The sequence below is a fragment of the Zingiber officinale genome, chromosome 4A, assembly GCF_018446385.1.
Source record: "Zingiber officinale cultivar Zhangliang chromosome 4A, Zo_v1.1, whole genome shotgun sequence".
Lineage (NCBI taxonomy): Eukaryota > Viridiplantae > Streptophyta > Magnoliopsida > Zingiberales > Zingiberaceae > Zingiber > Zingiber officinale.
In genome coordinates, this window is record NC_055992.1 from 5,618,876 (window position 1) to 5,629,414 (window position 10,539).

Below are 10,539 nucleotides of genomic sequence, written 5' to 3' on the forward strand. Positions count from 1 at the left end.
AAGATACTTTGCTTGTACGAGTGAAGAATGAAAAGTGATGTCCTTGATGTTGTTGTTTTTTATTCTCCCTTCTACCCATATAGGATTGGTGTTGATTCACTCTCCACCATGATGGTGGGCTCATGGCTTTAAAAAATTGAAAAATCCAATTGAGGTGGACCATGAACTCCAATTAGCTAAAGGTCAAAGAGCATTTAGTAGGCAAGGTCAAGCACTAACCAGGCAGGAGGAATAATGGAATACACTGAACGTTCAGTCTGCACCACAAAAAAAAAAATGAAATGGAGTGTTACAAGTGCATCACAAATTGACAGTTCTCCAGTTATATATATATTTTTTTAAAAACTAAATTTTCATATTAACTGAGATCTCGCTCACCTTTATCTCTGATCTGATCTGATGCCTTGTAAATCTTGCATGATGCTGCTCCAGGAGATCACGAGAAGATCTTCCATCTCTGATGGCAAATGATGCTTCAATTAAATGTTCAGATTCTTCTTTTTTTTTTTTTGTTTAATTAATTTTCTTTCAGCACTTATTTCTTTTTTTCCTTTCCAGTTTCTGTGCTTGGATCATCATGCCCGGCTATTGGCACCGAGACAATGATATGCCCAGCTATTGGCCAAAAGCTTGGTATGCATCCAGCTGTGATTGGATTGGTTTTGCAAAATGGATGGATTAGTGTGGTGACAAAGGAAAGCAGCTTTCAGAGCATTCTTTTTACCTGCATTTTGTGTGATCTCGGACGCTTCTCGTCCTTTATTTTATTAAGAATGGGTTCAGGTGGGAGGTAGCAATGCTCAGCAATTTGTTTGAATGCCCATCAAAGAAACACTCTTTTCAAGCCATTAACAAAATATAATAGTTTTAAAAAAGAAGAGAGTAGTTACCTGGACGATATGATTTTTGTTACTTTTGGAAAGGGCGTGGCTATTTTGATAGTGTTGCACAAGTTCCTGAAATCAAAAAGTAGCATTTAAATAAATAATAATCCACAATTTTACCTTCTACATAATTAGCTGTAAGTATGGTTTCAGCCTGAACAAGAATAGAAGATCAGACCTGATAGTTATTCAACTGATGGAAGAAGCTAAAACTATAGTTGGACATTCCTTAAAACTGCAGAGCAACTCTCTTTTGGAGATAGAATTACAACGTAGACTATACAAAGAACCGAATGAAAACCAGTTATTTCTCATCTCATCTCATCACAGTTATATATCTTCAAGGTAAAACGCCTGTGCAACAGGACGACAAGATTTTGTGCTTTGTGGTGTTTAATTTGGCTTTCACTTGCACCATACTTCTTGGAGGAGCCTATACCTTGAATTAGCTTGTGATCTCTCTTTTTGACCACCATCTACTGTCGGAGATGGTGAAACTGGTGGCGTCTTGTCCGTGATTGCTGCAAGGGGGCTGTCTAGTTCATCCAAGTCCTCGTCGCTAGTGTATCCCTTCCTTTGTATCACGGATGCTCTCCTGTCCAGCTCACCTTTCTCACCAACATCGCCCACCTTCTCTGCCACATCTCGGAACAATGGGGGTGAGTATACCACAGGAGCAGCCGCACAAGGGAAGCCTCCAATAAGTTCCTTCTCGGACGATTTCCGATCCAGAATGCTCTGCATTCGATACCAAATTGACACATTATAGCATACCAAAAGCCATAAGTTATAGCAACCTCAAAGATACTTCTCTGCTCGCTCTTCACTTACCTCAATGTTTAATTCCTCAAGCACAACACCTGGGACAGGATCTGGACAGAACTCATCTGGCGTAAAGTTGCAGAGTATCCGAGTTATCAAGGGAAGATCAATTGAAGGACAAACCTTGAGTATTTCCAAATCAATCAAAATAGTCAAAGAACATTTGTGGGATGAGGAATTTACAAAAAACTCAAGAAACCTATGTTAAAAAAATAGCTAACCTCTTTTCTGACAGTGTTTTCAAGTAGCATATCCTTGGGGAGCATCAGAAGATCACTTAATTCATTAAGAAGTCGAAAAGACTTTGATTGAGTTCCCCACTCTCTGTCATCATTCCCATCAGTGTCTTGGTCTTGGTCTTCTCTTGATGAATCATCATCATCCATGCCAAATACATTTGATAACCATCGAGACCAATTTCCTATCTGTATAAAAGTTTATAGCTTATAATATATATTAGCAGAGAAAACTGACTGCAGATTACAACCAACATCGAAAACTACCTTATTATAACAAATCAGAAGGTATTAACGACCTATTTTTCCATGCCACTTTTTATCTTCTAAATTGAAAATGTTCAGATATATACAAAGGTTAAGCTAATCAAACTGTTATTAAGTATCTGAATCAAGGGCAAGTAGGCTTGATGTCAGTAATCAAGGTGACAATATCAAGTGGGTACAAACAGGAAGACAGTTAAGCTACTTATTAAGGCGACAATGAGTTTCATGTTTAGCAGTCAACTTGTCACTTCATACAGTACCAGTGCAGGGAGGAAAGATGAAAAAAAAAGAACTGATACTATAACCGAGTAGTTTATAATGGAAGATGAATAAATACTGGCAAACAATCAATACCATTTTTTGAGAGAAACTAATATTACAATACAAACAAACACCTAATGGTATTGCTCAATAGGAAATGACTGATCACTCAAAACTGAAGGAATATGATCAAAGCATTAGCAGCATGTGATTCTTTTCTGAAAAAGATGTGTGAACAAAACGTTCACGTGGAGGTAGCAGTTTGCCATCCTGACATTTAGTTCAGCAATATGGCCATCATACTCGACAACACAAAGATTAATACAGGATGAACAAAAGTATACAGAGAAACAAATTTTGTCCAAGCAGAAGTAAATACTGGTGACCTTCAATTAACAATGGAACTAATACAATATTTTATTATTAGTCAGATAAAGAATACTGGTATTCATGAATGGAAAATGTATTCAAAGTGCAACTATTTTTAATATAAAACTCAAAGTCAGCTATGCCATTTGTTTAAATGGGATTATTAGTTTGCCTTTTCCAGCCAAGTGTCATGATTATTGTTCAACAATTGATGAATCAGAAAACAGAAAAAATTTTAAATCTTACTGATTATACCAATAAGAAACAGCTTAGGCAATCAGTCATTTTAGAATTAGCAAATTCCCTCTATCTAGATATGAAGATAAAATGGATACAGTGGTTCTTACAGAATTTTTTAGTTGTGCACCAGATCCGAAACTTAAATCCCCAGCGGGAATTGGCAAGACTTTTGGATCAACAATTGGATCTGAGACAGGATCAGTAGGAATCTGATGAGCTGACTCACGCAGAATAGCATTGAACATAGCAACATCTAATCTGGATACACACTGCTCCATCACCTAATCATATGAATGCAAATGATCAATCATCCAATAATTTGTTCACGGAAAACTTCATATCAGAATCAATCAAGGAAAATACAAAAGACATAAGAGAGTAATGTCCAAACATACCTTTCTCGCCAATACAGGTAAGCAGCCGCACTCATGGCCACCAGCACGGACTGGACAAATTCTAGTGAAGGCATCACGAAAAGCACTTTTCCATAAGTTGATAGAAAAAAATCCTTGGTGTTGATCGCCCAATGCCGGTCCTAATAATTTCCCTGAGCTTCTTGGAGTGCACAAGTTATCTTCCGGTGGTTGCATGTGTGGCGTCAATGTCTGAAATATGAAATGACATATTAAAAACGAAAATGAAGTTGTTAAACAAGTTCCCATGAAGACAACAGATAAAGCCACAAAATCTCATAACATAATGAACATCTAAATAAAATGACAAAATGTGCTCAAACTTAAAATAACCAGCACCAAAACAGTACACATAATGAAATGGTCAGAGCAGTCCTCTCATTTTCATTGCTACCACAACCGCGATCACTTGCATGATGACAATCCAAGGATATATTGATAGGCATGGTACTGGTAGTGTACGAATAGTCAACATGTCCAGCACAATGGCAAGGAAAATCATACAAAGAAGATAAAAGTGATCTCTCTCTCTATTTAATGAGTGATTCATTGTCTTGATCAATAGGGCCCCTTGATAAATTTTTGGTTACCAAAATTGAAATGGCTAATGGTTGAACTTAGGATGTGGATGAGGGACATATGTTCGCTGTGTTCAGTTATTATTGATCATGAAGGGTGTTAACATAAACATCTTACAATTGGATGACAAACAAGATGATCAGTTGGCTTCTCTGCTAGTTCACACCAGAAAAACAGTGATTATGAATTTATTATAACAGCTTGCACCATCTGCCTCCACAAAGCAGTGCTGACTACAAATTGATGTAGGCAGTATTTCACCTGGTGCATGATATATACAAGGTTGTACACAGTACGTACTGTATGTAACTCCTGATATGCGTTGTTACTGACAAAGGCCAGAAATTAGGCAATTGGCGTACCAGTAAACTTCAACCATACCAGGAAATATTGCAATAAATTGGAAACCTTGAACATTGATAACCCACTCCTTTGGACATGGTATTGACTAAAAGATGAACAAACAAACGTTCAGTGTAACACCAAGCTAATACGCCATTAAACCTCAAAGAAAGTGAAGCCAGAAACTAGAGATTTGACACAGAATACCATTACAACAGCAATGTTTGAATTAGAATAATCACAAATGTTCATCTCAAACAATGAGGACCAAAATGCAAGTGCATGTGCATAGTTGGGTTAAAGGAGCACCATCTGATATACCTTGCTGCTCCAGATAATCCAAACAAAAAAGTTTCAACAAATTAAATTAACACCAACCAAATACACTCTGAGTTGAATTGTTATTTTCCCAAACTATAAATTTTATTATGGAATGACAGAATTTTTTTATCACAAATTACAATGTGGTTAAGGTCCAGGATAAACAATAATGAAACTCATGAAGAATTATCATTTAGAGAATAGGTATCCTAGCATTCCAGATCCTGTGGTTCTATATACTTGCTAACTAGCTATCCAAATAGTCAAGACGACCTCCCTGAATTCAATCAAATGACTGAGAGGCATTCTCATCTCAAAGCACTTTGCTTATAATCAATAATGTACCCCCACGGGTTAGCCCAATATGCAAGAAATGGAACCATTAACAAGTTCAAGCAGAATACTAAATTGCACAGACAACCAAAGGATACTACACTTCTCATCAAGAAAACTGCGCCCCAGTTTACTTGTGCATCAATGCATCATTAGTTACAACAAACAGCAACATCCTCACATTATCTCAAATGAGGTGAGGGCATGAAAACAAAAAAATTACCTGCCACCATAGTGATTCAACAACCCGGGAGAATATCCATGACTCGATCTTCTGCAGTGCCGACACATATGTGTTTGTATCCTGCCAGTCATTTGTCTGCTGGACAATACCAAGTATTTTTCCCTGTTTGTTGTTGAAATTGTTTTTCCATTTCATCAGTATATGTTGCTCGTCAATTTTCCTTCCACCACCATTCGATGCAACTGTCTTCCTTGTTGTATTGAAATTGGACAAGTTGCTAAAAGTTTGAGAAATAATTGCCCTAAGGACAACTGTGTTTGACAACCAGAATGTCAACCTAATAAAGGAACCAAATTATTAGTTAATTGATAAAAACATGAGTTTTGGCTCTTATGTACGCAACTTAGGTACCTTGGAACATCATTACCACATGACTTTGCAACGAGTACCAGCCCTGACACCGTATTCTTCGCAATTGTAGCCTTCTTGTCCTGAGTCCAATATTTACAAGCATGAATATATAGCCTAGAAAGACGCCGAGCTGGTGTGTGAACCTTATGTGACGAACTACCATGCTCTGGTATAACAGAATATAGAGAAATTTCAAGTGCAGCAACTTCTCTGAGCTCTTCCTCAAGTTTTTCAATTCTAGTCTCCATCTCTTCAATCTTCTGATATACTTTTGCCTTGTCGTCATCAAGGGCATCCTCGTCTGCCTCAATTGTTTCATCATCTGTCCCATTGCTCCGATCACATATTGGAGCCTCGTCCATCACATCAATTTCCTTAACCTCCTCATTGGTTTTGTCACTAGATTCTTCAGACATCTCTGATGAACCTCTAGAAGAAACATTTGAATTCTCTATCTTTTTGTTCATAGGACTTTTAGTTGATACTGCTGCTCGCATAGGCTTTTGAGCTTTAGTTTGACTACTATTTGATGCTTTGAATTGCAGTCTGCCATGTTCTTGATGCTTGATACTTCCTCGTGATGTACGAGGACTACTCTCTAATTGTTCCTTTTTGGCAAGCTTCTTTGGAACCCTTGATGCTCTTTTAACTTTGTTATCATCATTAAATGGTGTCTCCCCTTGAGATGAAAGTGAATCCCTTGCTGGTTCATAATCTGATTCACCTTCTTTGCCATGCTTTATATCTTTTTCCAAATCGTTTGTCCGATCATCTCTTTCTTCACCATTCTCTTTGGCACCCATTTAGCAGCTTGAATAACAGCAGCTTTTCAAACCTGTACATTGACTAAAATTGTCTTAAACTGATTTACACTTCCACAAGTAATCTTTAGAATAATGTAAACGGCAATTAGTTTCATTTATGTTACCTGATGAAAGTTCTTAACCTTTAAGCCTTAAGGACTGTAAATTAGTTTGAATAATAGATGCTCACACAGTTTCATACACAGTCACCTACCTCATAACTAGCAGTAAGAATTTCCACTAATCCTCTATGAAGGTTAAAAACGGATACCACACATTTATCTTATGGTTAAAAGGCGAGTATCACTCTACTTGGTCAGTAAAATCATATTTTGCTATCCATATATAACCTAATAAACCGCTAACACATTTCAAATGCCAAGGCTACTATCATCACATTTGATATGCCCTGGAGACATCAAGTTTCGTAAGTTTCTTCAAGAGCAAAGAATTATGGCAAGCGAGGTATGAATTATGGTAGGGGTTTAGGATGCAGTGAAACACAACAAACAACAACAGCAACAAAAAGAGGCATACTAGTAAGATCCTCAGTAATAGCTTCATAGACAATCCATTATCCATGCCATCTAGAAAACCAATACAGCCGACACTTTCCCCGTCGATCTGGCATAATTGGTTGAAATCCACGAAGTCTAGATCCGTATCGATAAGCAAAATCAAAACAGAAAATTGATTTTGTCCAAAAGCACAACCGACATTGGATCACAGAAAATTCAATCCGCCAAAAGACAAACGAATAATAACCCAAGCAATCGAACACAAAGAGAATGCACAGAACACTAAAAAAAAAAAAAAAAAAACTAGCTTCATTAGGATGCTGACCTTTCCATCACCTACTTCACTAAACTAAGAAGACTACATCTAGATCTCGACAAAACAACAAACCGACCAAAGGAATGCGCTTTCCGCCCGACGATCGCCCGCCAAACAAGATCCGGCCCAACTCCCACTACCAAGAAGACGAAAACGAAATGCAAATGTGCGCACTCAAGTGGACATTTTCCAGAAAGGAGAAAAAAAAAACACATCGGACCACACGATAAGCGACGGAAAGAAGGAGAAAGAGATTACTCACCGGAAAGGGTCCGCCCCTCCTCTCGCCGTCGAAGAGGAAGAAAGAATGAGGCAAGAGAACACCGCCCTTCCACCCAATTAACTGCGCACGAATCCCAATGGAGACTCCGCCGGGGATCGCCGAACTCAATCTGATACGGGAAATGCGATCCTACCGCACCGTCCCTCTCCCTCCCTCTTCCCCGCACCTTCCTTCTCCGACTCCCCTTGATCTACGTCCGCTGTGAGTAGTTTAAAGCCCGCAGCAGTGGACTGGTGGCGATAGCGGTGGGAGATGCTTCAAAATCACGGCGGTGAAACCACCGACTGGTGAGATTACCGAACGCGTCTGGGTTCTAGAAAAAATGATTAATCATTATTAAGGGAGTTCGGTCTGCGCGTGGCGTGGGATCGTAGTCAAGGTGGAAGGTCCCACGCCACGTGTTCCCTCTTAGTGGGGCCCTCGACCGCATAGAAGCATCGGTACACGTACGACACATTGAATTCTAAATATAGTTGTATAATAATAAATGAGTTAGGATTCTCTAATATTAACATCAATTTTACCATAAATCATTTTGGATCAATTTTTTTTTTATTTATCAAAAATTTTAATTTCTTCTCAAACTTTTTAATTTTATATTAAAAATTATTTTTAAACAAAATTGAACTCCCAAACGCACAGCGTGTGATGAATTTATTTGTCGGATTGCCAGCGTCGGCAAACCATTATTTTGATGTCTCCGATCTGCGCGTCATCCGCTATTATGTTCGTGGCTCCCGTCCCCCGCACAGCTAACCCACCATTATGCACGACCCCAGAGGCCAGGGGCCAGGGGCCAGGGCCCACAATCAAGTCACTCAATTGGACCACATTGCGGGACCCTCGAGTAGGTTGACGAAGGTGGAACACGGAGTAGGTTCTCTAATTTTTAGTATTACGTTAAAATATATTAAAAGATGTTTTTTTAATAAAAAAATAAATCAAAATATTTTTTAGTAGATAAATAAAGCATTGCTAATAATTTTATTCAAAATTATTTTAATATTAATTAAAACTCCTTTTACCAGGATTGAAACTAATCAAACTTAAAAATATTTCAACATTATTATAATATTTTTTTGTCATTTTCAAGGATACCAAACAGCATTCTTTTATTTTTACACAATTAATTCTGTTACTGATTCGATTAATCTAATAAATCAATATTTAACAACATCTAAAGTCCTCTCACAAACTGCAAAATATTTTTTAGTGCCTTATTTGTGTGCAAGTAGCAAGGACATCTCTAATAATTAAAATTTTACATAAGCTTTTTATATAATCCCAATATACCACATCAATAATATAAAAATTTATTAAAACATCTCTAATAAGAACTTTAAATAAACTTTTTTTATGATTCAATTCATAGCATAAATTACATGAAGAGCATGACTGAATTTTCACTATATTTCAAGACTTTTTATTTAACTTTTTAAATTTTACAAACCTTTTATAAATCTTACATTAGAGATGCACTTAAGTCATTGCCCCAAGTTGCAAAGCAGCCTCTGCCAAGCAATTTAATTCTGTAAAGTCCAACTTCAGAAAATCATATGCAACTTTCATATCACAATCTTATATCTGATATGAATCCTATTCATCTATAAATAAATTATCTTGGACAAACTCAACATAACAAAAGAAATTGGATGATTCAGGTGCCACACATATTGCTTTCATTACATAACTGAATCATGATTCAAGAAATTAATGCTTTGTGAGTATGCGTAAAGAACAAAGTGGATAAAGAACAAACCCAAGATTTAGATTCACCACTTCTCCCACCAGGCAAAGATAGACAGGGATGTACACGCAAGCAAAGAGTAAAGAGTGGATCAGACCAAATATACACTTGCCTTGAATCAAAAGACATGCTTTTAGGAAAGTTAGTTCTACATTGACTGATACAATCAAATTGAAAGGAAGAAGATTGGAACTTGGTGGGTGATGAGGCAATTCATTGATGGGGTTAGGATAGGGGCCCAGAAATCATAATTTGTAAGGAAAGGAAAAAAAAAACATCAAGCAGGTAGCTGTCTGTCACTGCAGGCTACAGCTGTTAGACCTTAATAGTCATCATCATACACAGCCATTGGGTACTAATATTGCTTGTAAATTAGATAACATCATAGCACTTGAGATGCACTGCAAGAAAGTGCCAAGCTAGTTGACAGTGATCAATTTGAATGTTTATGGATACAAATATATATATGCAGGTCTCTTGGTAAGCAAACTAAGTCTTCTAATCGAATTAGTCTTCAGCCGTTTCTTTCAGTATCTTTTGCTAGTTTGTTCTGTAGTGAAGGAAAGACCTTTAGTTGTTTACAGGCTTCTAAACAAACAATTAATATGTAGAAATGATGTTATCGAGCACCTTCTCCCACTAGATTTGTCCAGGCATGCAGGCCGAACGTAAACTATTGTTAGTTACTCTGCTACGGAGTTATACGATTAGCTTCGACACTAAACACATGTTGTCGACATGGCATAAACATAAGCTGGATGAAGAATCCAAGGTGGTTGTAGAGGCAACAATACCTGAGTAGCAATCTCATTCAGAAATGATCATCTCATCTCACATCGTATGCAGTTGCTTTGAGGCTAAGGCTAGTGTAGTGCTCGGTGTTCTGATGCGGCACTTGACAACGATGCACTGATGGAATCCTGGGCTGGATTAATATTATATAAACTACTAACATGTGAGCTAGATACTATCAAATACTATCAATACTAGTAAGCCATCCATGTTGCTTTGATGGTAAATTTAGATATTGTGTAAGATATCAAGATGAATTCATTTTTCTTTTTTCTAAAGCCAACAAAAAAGAGGATAGCTTAGGCCTTCACTATAGATCACTATGAAGATGTACAACTTCCATTGATAAATTTTCAATCTCCTTAGTTCATCGATCATCTCGATTAATTAGAGAATGAGGTTAAGGTAACAAGCTCGG

General features: G+C 37.4%; 1 protein-coding gene across 3 annotated transcripts; it reads right to left on the minus strand.

The window, feature by feature from the left end:
• Nucleotides 1-1,078: 1,078 nt before the first annotated feature.
• On the minus strand, nucleotides 1,079-7,814 carry LOC121969377. Of its 3 annotated transcripts, none has more exons than XM_042519453.1 (8): nucleotides 7,562-7,814; nucleotides 5,663-6,497; nucleotides 5,291-5,588; nucleotides 3,475-3,684; nucleotides 3,187-3,360; nucleotides 1,928-2,131; nucleotides 1,716-1,829; nucleotides 1,079-1,622 (listed from the first exon to the last, which is right to left on the minus strand). In XM_042519453.1, the coding sequence occupies exons 2-8, from the start codon at nucleotides 6,463-6,465 to the stop codon at nucleotides 1,290-1,292; spliced, it is 2,136 nt and encodes a 711-aa protein (XP_042375387.1). In that variant the 5' UTR covers nucleotides 6,466-6,497; nucleotides 7,562-7,814; the 3' UTR covers nucleotides 1,079-1,289. The 3 variants fall into 3 exon arrangements, with proteins under 3 accessions (XP_042375387.1, XP_042375388.1, XP_042375389.1); XM_042519454.1 differs by lacking the exon at nucleotides 7,562-7,814 and adding an exon at nucleotides 7,003-7,217; XM_042519455.1 differs by lacking the exon at nucleotides 7,562-7,814 and adding an exon at nucleotides 6,591-6,914.
• Nucleotides 7,815-10,539: the final 2,725 nt, after the last annotated feature.